This window comes from Carassius auratus, unplaced genomic scaffold, assembly GCF_003368295.1.
Source record: "Carassius auratus strain Wakin unplaced genomic scaffold, ASM336829v1 scaf_tig00028483, whole genome shotgun sequence".
Lineage (NCBI taxonomy): Eukaryota > Metazoa > Chordata > Actinopteri > Cypriniformes > Cyprinidae > Carassius > Carassius auratus.
Window position 1 is genome coordinate 1 of NW_020525693.1, and position 25,067 is coordinate 25,067.

At 37.4% G+C, this 25,067-nt stretch overlaps 1 protein-coding gene and 1 long non-coding RNA gene across 4 annotated transcripts in view; both read right to left on the bottom strand.

Annotated features, from left to right (window-relative positions):
• Nucleotides 1–1,220: 1,220 nt before the first annotated feature.
• On the bottom strand, nucleotides 1,221–4,695 carry LOC113079528 (uncharacterized). Its single transcript, XR_003281723.1, has 3 exons — nucleotides 4,532–4,695; nucleotides 3,223–3,500; nucleotides 1,221–1,389 (listed from the first exon to the last, which is right to left on the bottom strand). It is a non-coding gene; the product is annotated as an uncharacterized LOC113079528 (long non-coding RNA).
• A 16,407-nt stretch (nucleotides 4,696–21,102) lies between these two features.
• Nucleotides 21,103–25,067, bottom strand: part of LOC113079526 (low-density lipoprotein receptor-related protein 2-like) — a 33,288-nt gene continuing 29,323 nt past the window's right edge. For all 3 annotated transcript variants that reach the window (XM_026251762.1, XM_026251761.1, XM_026251759.1), the window contains 3 exons: nucleotides 24,047–24,305; nucleotides 23,422–23,536; nucleotides 21,103–21,178 (listed from right to left, as the gene is read on the bottom strand). In XM_026251762.1, the coding sequence (XP_026107547.1) occupies nucleotides 21,137–21,178; nucleotides 23,422–23,536; nucleotides 24,047–24,305 (416 nt within the window). In that variant the 3' untranslated portion in view covers nucleotides 21,103–21,136. The remainder of the gene's footprint in view (nucleotides 21,179–23,421; nucleotides 23,537–24,046; nucleotides 24,306–25,067) is intronic.

Below are 25,067 nucleotides of genomic sequence, written 5' to 3' on the forward strand. Positions count from 1 at the left end.
GTGCAGCAGTGCAAATGAGGTAGAATGGTCTTACGCCATGCATCCAGATAAAGAAAGATGGGGGTAAATCAGATTATAATGACTTTATTTGACTGTAATTTCCCATTGGGGTCAAGGTTTGTGTATTAAAGTACTATTTATTAAAAGCAAACACTGTTGTACATGTGCATTGATTATAATAAAAACCAGGGGCATTAAAATAAAAGTATATAGCAAACTAATGTGACATTAATTAATTTACATGGATAAAGATATTTAGGAAATAAATCAGCCTTCCATTGATGTATGGTTTGTTAGGATCAGACAATATTTGGCTGAGATACAACTATTTGAAAATCTGGAAACTGAGGGTGCAAAAAAAAACTAAATATTGAGAAAATCGCCTTTAAAGTTGTCCAAAGAATTTCTTAGAAATGCATATTACTAATAAAAAATGAAGTGTTGTTATATTAATGCTAAGAAATGTACATAATATCTTCATGGAACATGATCTTTACTCAAAGTCATAATGATTTTTGGCATAATAGAAAGATTGATAATTTTGAGCCATACAATGTTTTTTTTTTTGGCCATTGCTACAAATATACTCCAGAAACATCAGACTGTTTTTTTGCTCCAGAATCACATATAGCAAATATTGTTGAAGTGCACTGAATCAGATATTCAGACTGAGAAATAGAAGCAGACAAAAACAAACAAAACAAAGATCTTTATTCAAAAAAGAACAAGAAAGAAACCTGTACAGACAGTCATGTTAACAGTTGAATGAGGCCTCAACTAAACTAAATTAAAAAGGCTGAATGCAGAGTTGTTGTGAAACTCCAAAAGTAAAAGTAAACACAACCAAAACCCATACAAAAATGGCGTGACTGTTCTCCATGAAAGATACTTGTCTGTGGGTTATCAGTTCATGAAACTAGTCTGCTTTCAGGACTGAGCTAAATATAACAGCAGAAAAACAGCACTGAAATACCGGGCATGTTTCAGAAACCAGTCAATGCATGTTTAACATTATTCACATTCATCTGCCTTGCAGGTATACACCAACCCAAGTCATGTTCTACAATCATTCAAATGTGCTGCGGACTTCACGTTTTCCATATACAAGAATTTTCAGTTAATGCTGAGTGCATTCAGTGCTACGTCAAGACATATGTACACCAGTATAACATGAGATTAATATATGTATTATGTGTGAATATATATATATGAATTGTATTTAAAAGATACAGTTTAAAAAGACACACAAAGAGAGAGAGAAAAGAGTTACCATCATAATAGAGTTCATTTGAGACATTGTGTTGTAGAACCACGAACCTATTTTTTGGCATTAAAACATGTTAAAGATGTGCTCCGTTTCTTAACAGGGCTTCTTCAGCTGCCTTTTCTCTGTTGACAAAATGACAAATTTGGTTTACAGACTATTCCATCACTGCAAATCATGTAACACTGAAATCATGCTATTAATTTCCTTAAAAGGGTTAGTTCACCCAAATATTAAAATTATGTCATTAATAACTCACCCTCATGTTGATCCAAACCTGTGAGACCTCCGTTCATCTTGGGAACACAGTTTAAGATATTTTAGATTTAGTCCGAGAGCTCTCTGTCCCTCCATTGAAGCTGTGTGTACGGTCTACTGTCCATGTCCAGAAAGGTAAGAAAAACATCATCAAAGTAGTCCATGTGACATCAGAGGGTCAGTTAGAATTTTTTGAAGCATTGGGAATACATTTTGGTCCAAAAATATCAAAAACTACGACTTTATTCAGCATTGTCTTCTCTTCAGATCTGTTGTGAGCACGTTCACAGCACTGCAGTTTAGTGATATCCGGTTTGCGAACGAATAATTCGACTTAACCGAATCTTGAACCAGTTCAACAAATCGAACTGAATCGTTTGAAACAGTTTGCATCTCCAATACGCATTAATCCACAAATGACTTAAACTGTTAACTTGTTTAATGTGGCTGACACTCCCTCGGAGTTCAAACAAACCAATATCCCGGAGTAATTCATTGACTCAAACAGTACACTGACTGAACTGCTGTGAAGAGAGAACTGAAGATGAACACCGAGCCGAGCCAGATAACGAACAACAGACTGATTCGTTCTCGAGTCAAGATCCGGTTGCATCAGTTTTGGATCACCAGTTGTGATGGGAAGTTTGGTTCTTTTCCGTGAACAGGTTCTTTCAGACAGTTCGATTCAATAAACCGGTTGAAGAAAACGGTTCAACGGTTCTTTTGCGCTCAACGTAATGAAGTCATTGGTGATGATTGCCCTTGATTCAAGCCTTCGGTTTACCCGCGTTCATAACATTAGCAGAGAATCAGTTCAGAATCAATCACCAAAAGAATCAGTTCAGTTCAGACGCTTTGTGTGTCGGTCTGTTTCACGCTGAATCACACATGCGCAGTATCATCAGCTCTTCGGTTCACGAATCGGACGCGTCTGACAGAAACGGTTCTTGACTTGAGAAAGAGTCAGTCTATTGGTCATTATCTGGCTCAGCTCGGTGTTCATCTTCAGTTCTCTCTTCACAGCAGTTCAGTCAGTCACTGTTTGAGTAAATGAATTACTCCGGGATATTGGCTTGTTTTACTAAGAGGGAGTGTCAGCCACATTAAAAAAAGTTAACAACTTAAGTAATTTGTGGATTAATGCATATTGGAGACGAGAACCGTTTAAAACGATTCAGTTTGTTTTGGTGAACTGTTTCAAAAAGATCCGGTTACATCCAATGATTCGTTCGCGAACCGGATATAACAAACTGCTTTGTTTTGAACTCTCTCTCACAAGAGACACGGAAGAGAAGACAATGTTGAATAAAGTCGTAGTTTTTGCTATTTTTGGACCAAAATGTATTTTCGATGCTTCAACAAATTCTAAATGATCCTCTGATGTTACATGGACTACTTTGATGATGTTTTTCTTACCTTTCTGGACGTGGACAGTATACCGTACACACAGCTTCAATGGAGGGATTGAGAGCTCTCGGACTAAATCTAAAATATCTTAAACTGTGCAGAAGATGAACAGAGGTCATACGGGTTTGGAACGACATGAGGGTGAGTTATTACTGACATAATTTTCATTTTTGGTTGAACGATCACTCAACAAACTAAAAACATCAGGTGTATTCATTCCACAGTATGCATGTACAGCATTTTTAATGCAATCCTGAATTAAATGAAAAAAAAAAAAAAGATCTCAGTCTCACCTCTTCTTCGCCTTTTGCCTTTGCCGGAAAAAAGCCATCCCAAAGAACATGATGATAAAGCCAATGATGGAAGCCAGGAAACCGAGGGTGAGCGGCACAGACAGAGAGTTATTAATTGTTTCATTACAGGTGTCTCCGATGTAGCCCAGCATACACTCACAGGTGGGCTTCCCATCCATCAGCACACATCTACCATATTTGCATATAATATCAGCACAGGCCATTAGATGGCGAGACACAGCACCATCATCACTGGCAGGAGCAGACATGCTGAAGCTCTGGAGTACAAGAAAACACACGCAAACTACATAAACAAGCGCTGTTGGAAGAACAGAGAACCTGAGCAAATCAGGCAACAAGGTTGTGGAGAGTGGGGTAAGATGTGCCACTCTTACCAAATCTGGGTCAAAATAAAATTAGAAGAAAGCAGAAATATTGTAAGTCTGTAGAAATAATACTTTTGGTGCAGTGGCAACATTCCTCAGTTTAGAGGTAATGCATAAACTGAATTAATAGACATTAATGATTTACAATCACTTATAGGGTTTTTCATGTTTCCAAAAGACTTCTGATAAAACAGAATAAAAACAGAAATATTGTGAATTAATCTAGTATTTCTGTGATATAATGTGTTATTTTAGAAAAATCTTTCGTTTGAAAAATCTTTGTGACCATAAAAGAATGCACTGTATGCATAAAGTATATTGTTTACACAATTTTAGATGTAAATAAATTCTAAAAATCTTATTTCATTCACCAGTTTTTAGCATAAAAATGTGCCACTTTCACATTCAAACAGTTTGACTGATGGACCACAAATATAGCCTGATTTCAATGGACAGTTTACCAAATGAAAATCTCTCATAAATATCTCTCATAAAATGAAATGCAACAAATTATTTAAACAAACAAGCAAACAAACAATGAAATGCAAACGAATTCATTATAAATACTAAGAAGAACAAACTTTATCACTTAACACAGGCAAATGTATATTTGTGTAAACATGTTCTTCAAGCAAATGAATGTACGGTAAAACTAACACATGAAGACATCTGAAATAAACATGCCCCAACAAAACAGTTAGCCTAACTGGCACTGAAAGCGTTCATACACCATGTGAGTTTGATGCCAGCTTCCAGCCTTAAGGTGCACCCTTAAAATACCAAGACAAATACCTCCCCAAGGCAAAAAGACAACTGAAATAGCGCAGTACACGTTTATATCTAGGCTACTCACCGTTTTCCACGTGAAAACTGGCAAACATACATTCAGAACTATGGCTGGAATGCAAAGCTGTAGGGTTTACCTGTGTTCAAATGAGGAAAAGATGGCGACAGAGACGGCTTAAGACAGATGAATGCATTGAGAAAGAAAGAATAAAGCAGTTCCCAAGCAGAAAAGAGACACACCCACTGAGCACAACACACGGTGAAACTAACTCCTGTCAGGTAACACATGGCGAAGGAGGAGTGTACTCTCTCAGTTTACAGGAAGAATAAGGCCAGATGAGCGCCAGAGTAACAGTTTTACGACATTTAAATCAGTAAGATGTGCAAAAGTGTGCCGTGACGCCCGATAAACAACCAGTTCCGCGAGCTTCCCGAAACACGTTCTCCACCCTCGATAAACCGATGAGTAGGATGCGGTTACTTTATGTAATCCTTAAAACATATTTATTTTAATGGCGGTATGTTTTATAGTTAAACTAAATGAAGTCTACCTTTGAGAAAGAGACGGCCTTATACTCTCTTAATCGTTCGACTGCGACTGGATCACCTCGTTCCTCACGAATCATTCAAGCAATGTTTGTTAGCGAGATCTAGATTGAAAAGAAAGAGCTAGTTAACTCGATTTTTATGCCGAGTTTTTAACACTATACTGCAATAATATGGCACAAACTTCTCAAAACGTGTTTAAAATGTATTTGTTTTTACGGAGTAGCCTAAAATGTACAGACATGGGTTAATTGATTTTAACAACCATAAAAGTTATGGAGGGCCAAGAGTGTCACTTAAAAAATAAAACGAAGAATCAATTTATTGATTTGATAATTCAAACATAAAAATGTATATTAAGAAATTACTTTTTAAATTGACAATTTACTACACATTTAAAGATGTTTATTTAATTATTTAAAAAAAATGTTGTTTAATAAAACAATATTTTAATGTATAAATAAATAGACAAATGTAAAAATGTTTAATTCAGGTTTTAAATTTAAAACGTGGATTAATAAAACAATAAAAAAGTACATTGATAAATCTTTTTAAATGCACATTTTAAATCGCTTTTTAAAAATGCATTTGCCAATTGCATTTCTTTATCCATTTGAGTTAGTGTTGCCAGACGTACGATAATTTATCGTATTTGTACGATAATTTTGACCTCTGTACGATCAATAATGAAAAAAATCCTACTATATACGATAGTTTCAGAATATTATGGCACTTCTAATGATTTCCATCTTATTGATCTAGCCGTGCATCATTCCTACTGTCTGTGAGGAGAACGTGGTGTTTACGCACATTTTCTATCATGTCTCGCGTTACGTCTTCTCAGCCAATCAACGTGGAGAATGACTCTTTCTCTCTCACGTGCACAAGTTAACGTTCCTGTCGTGGCCGCGCTTAGGTCAGTCAGTTGTTTCCAATTGGAGTTCGATAGTTTAAGCAATAAAGTAAAAAAAAAAGAGTGCTGAAAAGGAAGGTGAAGACAGGGGAGAGGCGAAGAGGAAGGCTGAGTTTATGGAGCAGCCTAAAGTAAGCACCGTAAGCAAACATACAGAACTGAGTGGGAAAAGGACCCCAGTTTTGCAGGATGGCTAAGACCTGTTTCAGGCAATGACACCAAAGCCTTCTACCGGTGTTGTAATGTGCACATGGTGGCTTAGATCACGGTTTTAAAAAATCACGAAAAGTCAAAGAAACATCAGGACAAAAAGAAAAATCTAGCCACAGCTCAAAGGTCCATAACCCGGTTGTTGCAGAAACCGTCGGAGAGTGAGTTAGATACAGCTGTGACAAATGCAGAGATAAAACTAACAGGGTTCATGGCAGAACACAACATAGCATTAAGAACCTCAGACCATTTGGTTGAGGTCTTGAAAGATATATTTAAAGATTCGAAAACCGCTCAGCACATGTGCCTTGGTCGCACAAAGACAACGGCTATAACCAAGCATGTTATTGGCGACTGTTACTTTGAGATTCCTGAATCCTGAAAAGGAAAAAATTCAGTGTGTTGATTGACTAGTCAACAGACATCGGGAATGTGAAAACGTTTTGTGTCGTTGTTCGTTTTTTTCAATGAAGGCATAAATAGGATTCAGACCCGTTTCTTGAAACTGGTACAGATCTATTCAAACCAAGACACACAGTTTGCCACTGAGGGGGCCACTGCAGAAAGACTTGACAACGAGATGATGAAGTCATTCACCGATGCAGATGTACCGATTGAAAACATAGTGGGGTTTGGGTCGAATGGCTGCAATACAATGATGGGAAAAAATAATTCTCCAGTCTCCAGCTGCCATAGAAATGATTTGCCAGGCATCACAGTGCAGTGGTGCGTGTGCCACTCGTTGCACCTCTGTGCAAGTGAAGCATGTACACAGCTCCCTCGCAGGTGCAAGGATTTAAGAAGATACATTTCAAAAACAGCGCCAAACGTGTTGCACAGCTCCGAGAATTTCAAGACTTTTGCCATATTGAGCCCCACAAACTACTGAAGCCCTCCCAGACCAGATGGCTGTCATTGAGCGAAGTTGTGAATCGTGTCCGCCCAGTGGAATGCCCTCCGTCTTTTTTTCACTGACCAGTGGCTCGAGGACAGATTGACCGCTGCAGAGAATATTTTTCACTCTCTTAATGATGAGTCTCTTCGTCTGTACTATTATTTCCTAGAGTGGGCGCTGCCTAAATTCACAGACCTTAATCAGTATTTTCAAAGTGAAAAGGTGGTGATTACTTCATTGAAGAACAAGGTCTGTGAAACCTACAAAGATCTCCTTCTCACCTTCATGGATAGAGACTATGTTGTGCTCACTCCTTTGAATCAGATCGACATAAATGACAGGCCAAAGCTCAGATTGAACACACTGTACTTGGGTGTAAAAGTGATGCAGCATGTCCAGCATGCTAAGATTTCAGCAGCCACCCTGACAGATTTTCATGTGTGCTGTCAGAATTTTCTCCGGGTTGCTTGCCGGAGAAATCAAGAAATGATTTGACTTTGATGATGCCCTCTTGACCCATGCCACCGCGACTGATGCCAAGTCACACGCAGAGTATCCATCTCTGCTTCCCCTAATGCAACAAGTGCCACAGTTGATTGACAAGACCGACACAGACCGTCTTCAAGCCATTGATGACCAGTGGAGGCGATTGCCACTAGTGACATTAAGCGAAGATACAAAGGCAATGGATGTGGATGAATTGTTGTACCATATTTCCACTTTACAGGATTTCGAGGGAGCAACCGTGTTCGGTGAATTGGGAAAGTTTGCCCTTGATGTTCTTGTGTTTCCCCGTTCAAATGCGTCATGTGAACGTGTTTTTTCCAAAGTCAATCTCATCAAAACAAAGCCACGAAATCGGCTCATTACAGATACTTTGAATGGGCTCGTGCACACCTCAGAGTGTGTTAACATTTCGGGAGGGTGTACTGCTTTCAAGCCAACCAGCACTATGTTGCGGTCCATGGCTGCATCCAATTTGTACCACAAAAGGAGTCCCTCAACATCTGGCAACACGCAGGCATCTGATTGCAGCGACTCGGAGGTAGAGTTTGAACCTTCCCACTAAGGTACGCCAATTTTTTATCTATTGTTGTAATTTGAAAGTTGTGTCAAAACATTGTTTGTCTAGATAATAGCTGTATACTCTCCGTTTGACTTGTGTACGATAATTTTCTTCCAAATACGATAATTTTGAGGTTCTGGTACGATACTTGGACATTTCAGATCTGGCAACACTGATTCGATTTAAAAAATGCCATTTGACAGTATAAAAGTGGGGGCAACCAATCAACTTATGCCTTGATTTGAAGAGCCAACCCCTCTCTCGCTTGTAAATGTGACGCACACAGTCATTGGACAGTGGGAAGAGCTGTACGTCATTACAGCGGGAGTATGAAGACTGATTCAAGCGACACAGGATGTCAGGGGATTCTGAACATGTTCGGAGTGGTTTTGGGGATGATCAGAGACAATTTATAAGAGACATGCCACTTCCTCAATCCTCAATATAACTATATAAGGAAAACCCGTAACGACAAAGATGGCGGTTGCATGCACATGTCCCGCCCCTCCCGCTGGAAAGCTAATCATCTGCATTTAACAGTCAAGGCGGAAAACATTTGAGCCTATCGTCTGGTTCCACTGACGTATATGCACAGTTGAAGAACTCTTGCGCATAGTAAAAGTATAACCTATGGGGGAAAGGCTATTTTAAACCTTATTTTGGGGCAAAGTCATCAAACTTTTTCAGCGATTTTTATCATATTTTACTGCTGTTTCTATACATGCAGTTGTTATGTCCCGGTGACCAGTGAAAGTGCAGTTCTGACTCTCTGCCTATTCATTTAGATAGGAGCCTGGTCTTGTTAGTCTGAAATAGTTGCCCAGAGGCGTTGCCAAGATGGCGGCCGAGTGGCACGACTTGCCTAAAAGGACTTTGGGTTGATTTGTTAGCTTTAGCCGATTCCCTCTAAATAAACTCTCTTAGTCTATCTTAGATAAAACAATTCCATTTAAGAAAATCTCTATCACAAATAATGATAAACCTTGGATGACCATACAAATCAAAGTTTTACTAAAAGAAAGACAGCGTGCCTTTTGTTCTGGCAATAAAACATCCTACAGTAAACTAAAAACAACTATTGCCAAAAAAATTAAGAACGCAAAGAAACAATATTATAAACATGAGGTCGAGAAACTGCAAAACATCAAGCCTAAGCAATGGTTTAAGTCTGTGAAGGCTTTAACGGGGATGGAAAGTGATAAGAGTGATGTGGTGTCTCAGGATCATAACATCATGCAATATGAATGTGACAACTTGGCAAAGCACTTTGCTTCTGTGTGGGATTATGCAAGTCATATTTCTCCGTCTGAGGAAGAGGTTGCCTGCAAGTTATCCAGTTGTAGTATACCTCTTTTGAGTATTGGACAAGTTAAGGTCAGACTCCGCAAAGTGAAGGCAGCAAAGGGTGCTGGTCCTGACGACATTCCTCCTTGGATATTAAAGACATTTCACGAGGAACTGGCACCGGTACTATGTGATATTTTTAACACGTGCATGCAAAATAACATTTCCCCAAAACAATGGAAAGATGCTGTGGTCAAGGCTGTTCCCAAAAAAACAAAGCCCATTTTTCCAGTAGACTATCGGCAGATTTCATTACTCAGCTGTGTTGGAAAAGTGTATGAAGGAATCCTCAGAGACGCAATTCTGGAGGATACAGTTGCTAAAATTCAACCATCACAACACGGCTTCATGGTGAACAGATCAACTGACACTGCTCTGATTCAAATTTTGCAATCCTGGCATGACGCACTTAACACCAATCCTAAAATCGACACCCATGCTGCTTTTGTTGATTTTACTCGAGCTTTTGACACAATTGATCATTGTCAACTGCTCTATGCCTTAGCTGAGATGAATGTCAGACGACCGCTCTGGCTCAGTGTAAGGAGCTATCTGAGTAACAGAGAGCAAAAGGTAAAGTGGGGCTCCTGTGTGTCTAACTCCTATCCAATTGCAGCTGGTGTCCCTCAGGGGGGTCTTCTATCCCCTCTGCTTTTTGTCATCGCCATAAACAGCTTGGATTCCTTTCTGCCTCCCTCAGTAATTCCGGTCAAATATGCTGATGATTTAACAATTACTGAATTTTTTATGGGATCCCTACCAGGATTAACTCAGTAGGCCTTGGACTCAGTGGCGGATTGGGGACAGGAATTTTCATTGGCAATGAACAAAGGTAAGACTGTGGACATGATCATTAGCACCAGGAAAGATGAAAACATTCCCTGCCCTCCCTCTCCCATAATATCAGGATATGCAATTGGCAGAGTTTCCACCTTTAAACTGCTTGGAGTCCAAATTTCTTCTGATCTGTCATGGGATGCCCACGTTAAGTACATGATTTTGAAGGTGCGTCCTAGAATACACTATCTCTGTGTTGCTAAAAACGCTGGTCCTCCCTAGTGATGTTTTAATGAAAGTATATCTGACATTTATACGGCCAGCCCTTGAGTATGCTAGCCCGGTATGGGGTGGATTACCTAAAGGTCTCTGATGAGCTAGAGAGGGTCCAAAAACGTTGCTGCCGGATAATAGGTGTTCCAACTTCTACTGTCCCATTACTGAGTCGGAGGCGCGACGAGGCCACTATACGTACTTTTACAAAACTACTCAAGGACAGTTCATCACCTCTGCATTGTTTCCTGTCTGTGGCTCCAAAACCTACTTACCTATAACGGCAGCATAGGGAGTTTGTTGTGCCCAGGAGTGAATCAAAAAGACATGAACTTTCTTTTATTCCATGTGCTCTTAAACCGTTTTATAAATAATTTACAGTTTGTTTTGTTTTTTGTAAGAAGCCTGTTTTGTTTAATTTATTAATTAATTGTATATAAGGTTGTTTCGAGTATGTGTTCTGTTTGATACATTTCAGGGTTTTGTTCTTCAATATCCTGCCTTGTCAAACTCTAAATAAAACTAACTAACTAACTCTCAGTTATCAGGGGCATTGGCATCTCGCAGCGACACTTCCGGCAGTATCTTCAGCAGTACGGACTTTCTTCGCTGGCCAATTACATAATTTGATATAATACTTTTTTTGCTATTTTATTTTAAAAACTACATTTCAACCACTGGACTGTCATTTGTCCTGACATTTGTCCATTATGTACAACAGGACTGTCATTTGTTTGCATTTATTATGAAGTTTGTTAATAAAGTCAGTTTATGTTTGATCGTAGGTGATCCCACTCACCTGTCACACAGCTTCTTCAGTCTCCTTAAACTTGAACTCTGAGTTGACTTACCCTGAGATGGGAAACTCTGAGTTTTCGGTTACACAACAGCAAAAATTAGTTGGTTTAATCAACCCTAAATTCACTTACTTGGAGTTTAGCGCATGCACCACAACTATAAAAAGCCATTACCAATGGAGCGCCGATATTACGATTCACCATGGCAACAGCTTCCGCTAAAAAAGCCGTCTGCATACTTCAGACTCAATACAAATGTAATTCTTTTCAGTGTTATGATATCACAGGTAAAAACTGGCTGAAAAGTTCGGTTAATTAACTAATAGCTAATAATTTTATGGTATCTCATAGGCAAAAAAAAAAAAATATATATATATATACAATAATAATATTATTAATATTGTAAGTGCATTTTTCTTATTTTACAAATGATCTGCCAATAGAGAAAAAAATATGGCAGTGGCTATTTACACTAAGTGGAATCAACATACTTTCTAAGCGATAGATCCTCTTTACAGTAGGCTAAGTGCAAGTAGCTCTAGATGCTATTTACAGAAAAAATGTACAGTGAAAATTGTAATATATTCTATTTACCATCTAAAAGTAGCAGTTTTTTTGCAACAGGCTAAGTGTAAATAATAATCAGATGCTATTTATACTTTATACTGGCAGATACATTTGCACCTCAGTATTGTTATACATTAAAAGGATCCAATAATAACAGATTGTAAATGATTATATTTATTACAATTATAAATACTTGTATCATTATTAAAAACTCATTATTTTTATTGAAAATAAATTCTAATGTGACATGTGATGGGAGAAGTGAGAAGAACGACCTTGGCAAAAGCCAGACTCTAACCCAATCAATCGCATTACAAGCTAGTTTTCCGTGCCCAAAACATTACTGCCTACACCACTGAAGCCCCTATTCACATGTGTTGTATTTAACCTTATGTGTCGATGGAGGGCTGGGCAACAGTAGATTTGCATTTAGTAATAGACACTCAGAATAATCTTGTTTTCCATTTACATTAAGATTATTTTTATTACCACACTGGCATATAATTTTACTTAAGTAAAATGCCCTTAATTTAGATCCCCCAAGGAAAAAAGTATCTTATAACATTTTCTTATATAGAAAATCAATCTTTTTTTATATTTTGTACTTTAAAAAAAAAAAAGAAGAAAAAAAAACACTTAGTAAGGAGAGCATTTTTCCAGCGTGCATTAATGAAGTGTTTAAAAAGGGGAAGGAGACTGAAAGAAACTCTGGGTTTACCGAAGAAAACTTGCTCCTGACTAGGTTAGGTTCATAGAGTAAGTTACCATAACTGACTCTGAGTATAAGTTACCTCTCTTTCAGAAATGGGCTTGACTTACCCTGCTTTCTCGGGTTTGACAAACCTCCCATTCTGAAACAGAAAACCTAGAGTTTCTCTCATTTCAGGGTTAACATACTCAGAGTTTTCAATTAACCTCCTTTGTGAAACGGGCACCAGGACCAGCAGACTGAGGGACAGCTTCATTCATCAACTCCCTCCTGACCTTGCCCACCCCCACTCCCCCTTTTACCCATGCACCACTGAACTCTGACACTTAGACACTGGGACCTGCACCAGACACTTTGTGCAGCACTGGTCTGCTCACTACCTCATTCCACTACCTCTTCTCAGTTTAAATAAAGAACTGCTCTCTGAAATGTTTGACACCATAAACAGACTGAATAAGCTCTCTGCACTACAATCATATATGCACTGTTTGTTTACTTCACTGGTTTGCACTCTATCTGCCATGTGCCTTCTGCTGCTTTACTTATATTCTTTTTACATGACCTATTTGCAGACATGGGGACTTGTGACTTGGTGACTTGGACTCCAGTCGACTCGAGTCGCTATTTTTAGGACTTGAGACTTGACTCGGACTTGGAAGTTAAAGACTCGGGACTTGACTTGACTTGAGACACGATGACTTGAATGACTTGAGTGTTAATCACATCATGTTTTCAGTTTGAATATAAAATATATAAATTATTTTTTAAAATAAAGTTGATTACTCAGCTGGAGCGCAGGCTGAGAATAGCGTCGTGACTGGATCAGAACACCATCAGTCATGTCCTCTCTACCTTACACACACCACGCCCACTTAAATCAGATATCACATCACATCAACATGTCAGCCTGAGAGGTACCGAGGGTCATCGCTTTTGTCTTCAATAGTTCGCGCCTAAAAGCGCGTGGAAAACGCTGGGTGCGCCGCTTTCTCCTTGTTTCCAAAGCGCTCGGACAGAAGTGCTCCTGGGGCGTCTGTCGTTGCTAAGCATCCATGACACGCTCTCTCTCAATGAAGACGCGGAAATTTCAGCAAAGGATAAATGGATTTGCAGCACTAAAAATCGCTCGCAGTAGCTCTGCTACTAAATTCATTTCAAAATGGCAATCCATATACAGCTATGATCAGCTGTTCCTTCATCTTAGCTGAGCTTTCAACGTTGATACGGGAAAGGTTGAAGCTGATTGGTTAGTTATTGTCACATGAACTGGGGTGCGCTTGCGGCATTCTGAAAAGTGTAGATGTTTTTAACTCGATGCGGTGCGCGTCGTGAGCGCGTTGCTTCCATTATGAGCGCGCATACCGCGCGCCTACATTGGAAATAACTAACTTGCGCTCGCAAAAGACGTGATGTGAACGGCCCCTAATGATCCGCTAGCAGGCCGTCAAAAAAACGCATTCCAGGGGCGGCGCTAGGGCTGGGCTAAGGGGGCATAAGCCCCGAATATTTTGTTACCTAGTCTTTCTTATAGAGCAAAACAATTAATCAGAAAAACAAATGTAGCTGCCGCGATTACCCAATCATGAGAAGTGCATATTACATATATATATATATATATATATATATATATATATATATATATATATATATATATATATATATATATATATATATATATATATATATATATATACAGTGCATAATATAAATATGACGTATTTTAAGTTGTTTCATACTTTTTTGTTATGTACAGTACAGACCAAAAGTTTGGACACACCTTCTCATTCAAAGAGTTTTCTTTATTTTCATGACTATGAAAATTGTAGAGTCACACTGAAGGCATCAAGGGCTATTTGACCAAGAAGGAGAGTGATGGGGTGCTGCGCCAGATGACCTGGCCTCCACAGTCACCGGACCTGAAGCCAATCGAGATGGTTTAGGGGTGAGCTGGACCACAGACAGAAGGCAAAAGGGCCAACAAGTGCTAAGCATCTCTCGGGGAACCCCTTCAAGACTGTTGGAAGACCATTTCAGGTGACTACCTCTTGAAGCTCATCAAGAGAAGGCCAAGAGTGAGCAAAGCAGTAATCAAAGCAAAAAGTGGCTACTTTGAAGAACCAAGAATATGACATATTTTCAGTTGTTTCACACTTTTTTGTTATTAATATAATTCCATATATAATTCAACATGTGTTAATTCATAGTTTTGATGCCTTCAGTGTGAATCTACAATTTTCATAGTCATGAAAATAAAGAAAACTCTTTGAATGAGAAGGTGTGTCCAAACTTTTGGTCTGTACTGTACATAACAAAAAAGTATGAAACAACTGAAAATACGTCATATTTATATTCTATACTCTGAGAGAGAGAGAGAGAGAGAGATAGAGTGTGTGTGTGAGAGAGAGAGAGAGAGAAAGTGAGTGTGTGTGTGTGTGTGTGTGAGAGAGAGAGAGAGAGAGAGAGAGAGAGGAGAAATGTAACAAAGTTTAATGTATGTAAACTGTGTTTGAGAGAGAGAGAGAGAGAGAGAGAGAGAGAGGTGTTCAGAGAGGAGTCTGTTGGATGTTTAGTTTTTTAGGGACTCAATGTTGAAAATGTAAGACATTTCAAACACTGTTGGCAGAAGTGAAAAATAAATAATTTTAGGAAGTTACAATTTTGTTTGATTCCATGATGTATTTTACTGAACATGAGTATTTACAATGCAAATCCAAATTATTTTAATTTACTGACAGTTACCTATATATTGTCTTTTAACTTTATTAAGATCAGATTCTGCAGGTAAAATAACAATATTAAGGTGACTTGACTTGGACTTGACTTGACATAGCTTGTGACTTGACTTGACTTGACTTGCCCAAGAAAAAAATACTTGGGACTTACTTGAGACTTGAAGGTTAAGACTTGAGACTTACTTGAGACTTGCACATGTGTGACTTGGTCCCATCTCTGCCTATTTGTATTTTATATTTTATCTGTATTTAATGTTCTACTGTTAATGTTATGTGTATGCACCCAGGGTCTGAGAGTAACGCAATTTTAGTTCTCTGTATGTATGTACTGTAGGCCTACATGTGGAAGAATCGACAATAAAGCAGACTTGATTCGCTGCATAATCGTCCAGGCTGATTTAGGAACCGTCTGCAAATTTTCACAGTACAAAACGAAGTTCAATAATTCACTCTAATTAATGTTTGCAATGCAAAGCTATAATAAAATCAGTAGATATACAAGCTTTATGGTTTTTCAATGTGTTAAACTTTAATTTTAAAAGTACAAAAATTTTATTTAAAACACATCGGACGGAATGTTATTTGGATAACCCATGTGGTGGAATTGTTATTTGGCCCCTTACCCATCGAGCGCTGTGATAGCGTTTTTTTTTAAACATTCTCCAGTTTAAATTTACTGCTACAATACATGAAGGCAGTTTTGAATATTTTTTTTGTAATGTCGATATAAAGTGGTTGAATACTACGCTTGAATCCGTCTTCATACTCCCACTGTAATTATGCATAGCTCTTCTCACTGTCCAATGACAGTGCATGTTACATTTACTTGCGAGAGAGGGGTTGGCTCTTCAAATCGAGGCCGAAGTTGATTGGTTGCTCCCATGTGTGTACTTTCCAATGGCATTTTTTTCTCGATTGACAAATGGATAAAGAAAAGCATTTGGCAAATGCATTTTTAAAAAGCAATTTAAAATGTTGTTTTATTAATCCACGTTTTAAAACATGAATTAAATTAGTATTTTTTTATACATTAAAAAATATTTATAAATGAATTGTTGTATTGTTTTATTCAACAACATATAAAACATGAATTAAATAAACATCTTTAAATATTAAATTGTCAATTTAAAAAGTGGTTTATTAATACACATTTTTATGTTTGAATTACTAAATCAATAAATTGATTCTTAATTTTATTTTTAACTGGCACTTTTGGCCCTACATACACCGTAGGCTATGTATCATCAGGTGAGTGGATGTTAAGAACTACAACTATCTCAAAAGTGTTAAGCTACTCCTTAAAAATACTATAATTTTAATGTAAAATGTGGTCTTGGATCTTACTCAGCAAGTGTCAAGTAATGTTCGACTCGTGAACGATTCATTCAATTCAATTTCAATTCAAGTTTATTTGTTTAATAGGTGATGTAACCCAAATTTTGACTTACATTTGCTACGTGCTTAAAAGTACAGGACAACCTGTGCTGAAGGCCTCAGCTGAACTTTAGACTTAGAAGACTGTTATACCTATATGGAAACAAGAGAAGCTAGAAATAGAGATTTCCATGAAAGGATTGTATTTTCAAAACTGCATGACGCAGAGGTGATTATATCTTATCTCGCCTGCTATTTGAAGTTATTAACTCCCTTTGTGGGTTTCTAATCAGAGAAGAACGAGACGGTTGACCTTTTGGGTAAGGCAGTTAGACTCTGGACAATCAATCTGCTGATCTGCGGAAATAGAGAACCGAAATTACCTTGCAAGGGCTTATATGTATTTTCGGAGAAGATGACGAATGTTTTAATAGCTGTCTGAGACATGACTGCATAGATGTGGCATGAGTTTGGTACAGACTTGCAGGACTATAAGAAGGCAACTCACCTCTCCTTTTTACCTCTCTCTCTTTCTCTCAGACTGAGTTCAGACTAGACCCTTCTAGCTGGACTTCGTCTTTTCTTACCTTTTTCCTTCTTATATTCCGGGGCTCACTTGAACTCTTTGATCATCTTACAGGTTTTTATTCATATCAGATACATTGTCTTTATTGTTGCTATTTTGAAATGCAGGTATTTTATATGCTTGTTGTATACTTTGTATTATTATTATTTTTAACATCTTGATTACTTTTGAATATTATAATGCATTTTGTATTACTTTTAATTGGGCAACATCCATCATACATGGATTGCTTTTAAAACTATATTAATTTTGGGATTTGTATTTTCTATATTTGAAGCTGATTTTAATACTTACTAATCTGTTTGCAAGTTATGAGTTGTATTCTCATTTCCTATATTCTTTGAATAAATTTGCATACTAAATACCACCCCACCGTCTGACCAGGATTGAAGTCTCTAATTTTTTGCATCAATAGGTTTATTAGCACTTTTTACGATACAAATCATTCCAAAGCAACTTTACAGAAAATTACGTTTCTACAATATTTAGTAGTAGCTTATAAGTGTGACTGTCAGGATATGACAGGATTTTTCAGAAAAAATTAATACAAGACGTAGTCAGCCAGACGATGAACATTATTAACAGCAATTATTATTTGACGCAATCACACTTTTTGTTAGTTTCTGTTTGTTGATTCAGGGTTAGCATCATCTGAGGTCCTCTGAGGGGTCAGCATCATCTCTTCTCAGGTGTTCTGGATCCAGACTGGAGCTTGTGTAAATCCCGTGGCAAAACAGAGAAACAAATAAAGACATCATTAGCATAGCTGCTGTTCCAACAAAGTAATATTAATTTAACCCAAGTTAAAGAATAAGAATGCACATTTGATCAGATACAACTGCAGTCACAATTTAAGATATGCATTATTCGAATGCTTGGCGAAAGAGATGTGTTTTTAATCTAGATTTAAACAGAGAGAGTGTGTCTGATCCCCAAAGATAATTCTAATTCTATTCTTAAAAAAATCCAACTACCTTTCTAATCTTTTTGTATTCTATTTTTCTTTTCGTTTAGTATGCAATTATATATATATATATATATATATATAATGTGTGTATATGTGTAAAGACCTCTAACTAGCTTGCTCTATTCTTTTTTTTTATTCTATCCGTTTTCTTTTTATTTATTATATTATTTAAAATCCCATGCTACGTGCACTGTGTTAACCTAACTAAGACTTTTTATAGCACTTATATATCATTGCTCTTTTTGATTGCTTCCACTGTCTTCATCTGCAAGTCGCTTTGGATAAAAGCGTCTGCTAAATGAATAAATGTAAATAAATGTAAGGCTATTCCAGAGTTTGTGAGCCAAATGTGAGAAAGCTCTACCTCCTGTAGTGGACTTTGCTATCCTAGTAACTACCAAAAGTCTAGCGTTTTGTGACCTTAGGGAGCGTGATGGATCCACTCAAAAAAATTATTTTTCCCTTTTGTTCACTTTACCTGAACAATTCATGTTGAATTAATGCCATTTTGGCTATTTTTCCATTTCAACATGATTGTGTCATGTTAAACTGACTTAAAACTGTCACTCGTTGGTTTAACAATGTTTTCATTTTGAAAGAACATGTTTCAATCAAGTCCCTCAAAATAAGTTTTACACTTCCCATCATGCTTTGCACAGGACTGGATATGGGGAGAGAAAATGTTGAAATAGTGTTATTTTATGCAGTTTTTAGTAAAATGTGATAAGGAGACTTTTTCATGTCTAATGCTCTATTATGTGGGCATTTTAAAAGACTTCATATTGGTGCATTTTGTGTGAGTTACCATTGTGGTGAAGTGTGGAGCTTGTGGTTAGGTTGAGGACCTGGTCAAAAGAAAGTCTAAAATAATTAATAATAATAAAAAGCAACTTTAATGAGAGCGATAGTGCATGATGTACTTGCTAATGTTTTTATAACACTTTGACTAAACTTGCATGGACAGTGGTTCTAAATGATGTAAAATATTATCTCTACTCAGATATTTCATGAAGGATGAACTAAAGCAAACTGAGTAAACTCAACTTAAAGTAGACATGCCCTTATAACTTGATTTATTCATGTCCAAATAACATGGTACAAACATGTGGAACCACTGTCCATGAAAGAATCATGTTCAGCCAAAGAGTCATTTTTTGAGTGTGGTAGAAGGCTAGTTAGGTACGCAGGAGCTAAACCATTTAGGGCCTTATAGGTAAGTAATGATAATTTGTAACTGATACAGAACTTAATAGGTAGCCAGTGCAGAGACTGTAGAATTGGGGTAATATGATCATATTTTCTTGACCTGGTAAAGACTCTAGCTGCTGCATTTTGGACTACCTGTAGCTTTTTTATAGAACAAGATGCAGGGCAACCACCTAGAAGTGCATTACAATAGTCCAGTCTAGAGGTCATGAATGCATGAACTAGCTTTTCTGCATCAGAAACAGATAACATGTTTCGTAGCTTGGCAATGTTTCTAAGATGGAAGAATGCAGTTGTTGTAACATGGGAAATATGATTTTCAAAAGACAAGTTGTTGTCTAATATAACACCCAGATTGACTGTAGAGGAAGTTACAGTACATCAGTCTAGTTGCAAACTGTAGTCTACTAGATTCTGTGTCCAATAATTAATATCTCAGTCTTATCTGAATTTAATAGGAGAAAATTATTGGTCATCCAATCTTTTACATTTTTAACACACTCTGTTAGCTTAGATAATTGGGAAGTTTCATCTGGTCTCGTTGAGATATATAGCTGAGTATCATCAGCATAACTGTGGAAACTAATCCCGTGTTTTCTAATAATATTACCAAGAGGCAACATGTACAATGAAAATTTGATTAAGTTGCAAGATCCTTTTTGGCCTTAAGATTATTTGGATAGAAACATGTTTTACTATATAAATTGGATTCTACTCTGCTTTATGCAGTTGTAAATGTTAACATTCCTATCTTATGATTATTATTTTTAAAAGGGTCACGACTTGGATTTATTATTTTAATATGTTCCTAGAGGTTTAATTATAAATGTAAAGAGTGTTTTTTTTTTTGGCTCCAAAAAATTATTTTCACCCCTCATACTGACCCTGTCTAAAGGGACCTGCTTTAAGGGGCGTGTCAGTAATCAGCCACTGTTATGATTGGCCAACATCATCGCATGGGACACAGTTTCAACGCCCCCTCCATACTGCATCTGAGCGTTTTCAGTGTACACAGCGTGATATAAAACAAAATTGTCTTTCCAGACGAAGCATTAATATGAAATCATTGCCTTACGGTTTTGAAACAGCTGCAGTCAGATCTAATACCGCTGCATCTTAAAACAAATGTTTCTTTGTGAACTCTCCTTGACACCGTGCCTTGTTTACAAAAACAAAATGCTCCGATCAAGCTTCTGACACGATCTGGGATGATTATAAATTAACGATCCACTTGTTCTTTAGGCTTGGATCCTTCTCATATCTGTAGACACAATAGAGCGATATAAACCAAGTGAACTTAAGAGTTATAGGAAACACACAACTACAAAACGAGAAAGACTGTAGAATTACATTTGTAAGTGTGTGATAGAACAACATGCCTTGCACAAGAATAGGACACAAGACCGCAGATCTGCTTCTTGCATGTGAAAGTACAAGTAGTTTCAGGCTATAATTTATTATAATTACTCGAAGACTTCCAATACAAACGAGACTCTCTTTGGTTTCACAATCCCATTAGATCTCTGTTCTGGCATTAACCCTGCGGCTTCTTTAGTGAAATGCTGTGTAAATATTTCTTGAGAAAGTACCTGCTGTTTCGACATCTTTGGCAAGTTTATATGCAACAAGCTCTTTTCTTGACATTGGACTTTGCATGTTAAAAAATAACATGAAATGGTAGATTCGTTTTACAATCATTTTTACTGAAATAAAAGTGAAGCACACCATATTTATTGCAAATAATGTGTTTTATTAGACCAAATAAATAAATAAAAATGCATTAGCTGATAACAGTAGTGGTAATGGCTGGAGTAATCGGAGCCTACAGGAAAGAGAAAGAGAGTCATAAAATTAAATTATGAATTAATGTAAGAAAAAATTCTTAATTCTTTACAAAATGATTTTATCATCATTCCCAAGATCTATGACCATATTTTCCATGTGGAACACAAAAGGAGAGGTTTAGCAGAATGTCCAGGCTGCTCCTTTCCATACAATGAAATTTGTAGGAAACTAAAAAGATAAATGTTCCACATTTTTGGATAAATGGATTAGGCTATTATAGATGTAAAAAAAAAAAAAAAAAAAATTATATATATACAGTATTGTTCAAAATAATAGCAGTACAATGTGACTAACCAGAATAATCAAGGTTTTTCGTATATTTTTTTTATTGCTACGTGGCAAACAAGTTACCAGTAGGTTCAGTAGATTCTCAGAAAACAAATGAGACCCAGCATTCATGATATGCACGCTCTTAAGGCTGTGCAATTGGGAAATTAGTTGAATTAGTTGAAAGGGGTGTGTTCAAAAAAATAGCAGTGTGGCATTCAATCACTGAGGTCATCAATTTTGTGAAGAAACAGGTGTGAATCAGGTGGCCCCTATTTAAGGATGAAGCCAACACTTGTTGAACATGCATTTGAAAGCTGAGGAAAATGGGTCGTTCAAGACATTGTTCAGAAGAACAGCGTACTTTGATTAAAAAGTTGATTAGAGAGGGGAAAACCTATAAAGAGGTGCAAAAAATGATAGGCTGTTCAGCTAAAATGATCTCCAATGCCTTAAAATGGAGAGCAAAACCAGAGAGATGTGGAAGAAAACGGAAGACAACCATCAAAATGGATAGAAGAATAACCAGAATGGCAAAGGCTCAGCCAATGATCACCTCCAGGATGATCAAAGACAGTCTGGAGTTACCTGTAAGTACTGTGACAGTTAGAAGACGTCTGTGTGAAGCTAATCTATTTTCAAGAATCCCCCGCAAAGTCCCTCTGTTAAAAAAAAGGCATGTGCAGAAGAGGTTACAATTTGCCAAAGAACACATCAACTGGCCTAAAGAGAAATGGAGGAACATTTTGTGGACTGATGAGAGTAAAATTGTTCTTTTTGGGTCCAAGGGCCACAGGCAGTTTGTGAGACGACCCCCAAACTCTGAATTCAAGCCACAGTACACAGTGAAGACAGTGAAGCATGGAGGTGCAAGCATCATGATATGGGCATGTTTCTCCTACTATGGTGTTGGGCCTATTTATCGCATACCAGGGATCATGGATCAGTTTGCATATGTTAAAATACTTGAAGAGGTCATGTTGCCCTATGCTGAAGAGGACATGCCCTTGAAATGGTTGTTTCAACAAGACAATGACCCAAAACACACTAGTAAACGGGCAAAGTCTTGGTTCCAAACCAACAAAATTAATGTTATGGAGTGGCCAGCCCAATCTCCAGACCTTAATCCAATTGAGAACTTGTGGGGTGATATCAAAAATGCTGTTTCTGAAGCAAAACCAAGAAATGTGAATGAATTGTGGAATGTTGTTAAAGAATCATGGAGTGGAATAACAGCTGAGAGGTGCCACAAGTTGGTTGACTCCATGCCACACAGATGTCAAGCAGTTTTAAAAAACTGTGGTCATACAACTAAATATTAGTTTAGTGATTCACAGGATTGCTAAATCCCAGAAAAAAAAAAAAATGTTTGTACAAAATAGTTTTGAGTTTGTACAGTCAAAGGTAGACACTGCTATTTTTTTGAACACACCCCTTTCAACTAATTGCCCAATTGCACAGCCTTAAGAGCGTGCATATCATGAATGCTGGGTCTTGTTTGTTTTCTGACAATCTACTGAACCTACTGGTAACTTGTTTGCCACGTAGCAATAAAAAATATACGAAAAACCTTGATTATTCTGGTTAGTCACATTGTACTGCTATTATTTTGAACAATACTGTATATATATATTTTTTTTTAATTTTTTTTTTTTTTTTTGGAAAAAGAGATCAAAAAATGTATATTTACAAATTTAACTCGCAAATCTTACCCTATTTTTTTGTGAATGTTTATTTCTTTTGTACATTTCTCATTTATTTGTGGAGCAAAATCTATTTATCAGGAATTAAACAACATAAAAAGAAAACCATTCTAATCCCATACAATTTACTGTCATTGCACTTTATGCAAAACAGCCGTGTAAACATTCTCTTTCGGTTCTCCAAAAGAATGTCATACATATAAATATACACTCACGTTACTAGTATAAGATTATAGGAACCTAATCATACCTCATCAGGATCGTACAACTCATTAGCAAAGTTTTGAGAGTAGGTTGTGCACTCTTCCACTTCAGTCACAAGTGTTTGTTTTTCTGTGGCCTCTTCCCTCGATGCTTGTGCCCTTCTGCAAATATAATGGGGGGGGGGGGGTGAAATGCAGTTAGCATCTACCCTTAAGTGCAGAGTAAGTGAAGCTATGATTTACAGAATGAACAGTGGAGTTGCTGTATACAGTATTAAGCAGAGTATGTACAGAATTTAAATAGAAATACAATGTAGGATTACATATCCATTATGAACTGCAGCAGCGTAAGACAGTGGTAATAAATACAGTTGGTTGAGTGTACAATAGTATTGTTAAACAATATTCTATGCAAAATAACAGTAGTGCAATTATATTTTTATAGAAATAATGTACTGTGCTTTAGACCGTTTACAGTGTAATAGCTTGAACAATGTGCAGTGAGTAGTGCATTACACATATACATATATATACATACATACATATATATATATATACACACACACATATACATATACATATATACATATACATACATACATACATACATACATACATACAAGTATGTGCTTAATAAAAATCCAGATCTATTATAATTAAGAAATGATGCACCTCCTCTTGAGGATGACGGCGGCTATCAGAGCCCCTCCGAAGAGAAAGGTGAGTGTGATGGCGAGCGCGGTGCTGCTGGAGGAGGCGTTCTGACACAGATCCCCGCTGTATCCCTCCTCACACTCACACACCGCCTCACCCTCCACACTCACACACGTCCCGTGACCGCTGCAGCGCTCCGCCTCACACGACTCACTGCCAACAGCAGAGTCCAGAGCAGGCAGACGGGCCGCTCCAGGTTTGATTCTCACACTGCCACCTGTCAACAAGCAGCACGTTACGGAGGAGTTCAAACAGCCGAGAAAAACACCACAATAATCGACTTCAAATCCCCATCCAATATACTTCCTCCGGTGAGAAATTCATCTGGTCTCAAACAGGTGAGGAATATGCACAGTTTACAAGCCAAAACATTCCTAAACCGCTCTAAACCGATATGTGGAAGGACAACAGGGGATGGAGTTTTCCACTGAAGGAAGCGTTGTTGTATGTACTTTTACATTTTGTTTGAACATACATGTGTTAGCCGTGTACAAACCTGCAATCTGTAAAAATGACATCACATTTTACAAGCCCCGCCCCCAACTGTTAACAGACACTGCTGTATTAGCAGAAAAAAAAAGGCTACAGCATATAAAAGCAGAATCCTAGGAAGAAATGTGTTAAATCTACAGAAGTTATTCAGTCCAGAGCAGTGAGGGATTCTGGGGGACCTGATATAACATCTTGGCATAATGATGGATTTGTTTTGTTTTTTTTACAATCACTTTTTGCTTCAGAAGTCGTTGATGGACTGGAGTGCTTTGGATTGTATGTGGATTATGGTGATGTTTTTATCAGATGTTCAGATGCTCATTCTGACGGCACCCATTCACAGCAGAGGATCTATTGGTGAGCAAGACATGTAATGCCATGTACATTTCTCCAGATTTGATGAAGAAACAAACTCCTCTACATCTTGGATGACCTGAGAGTGAAGTACGTTTTCAGCATTTTCTTTATTTTTTTGGTGAACTGTTCC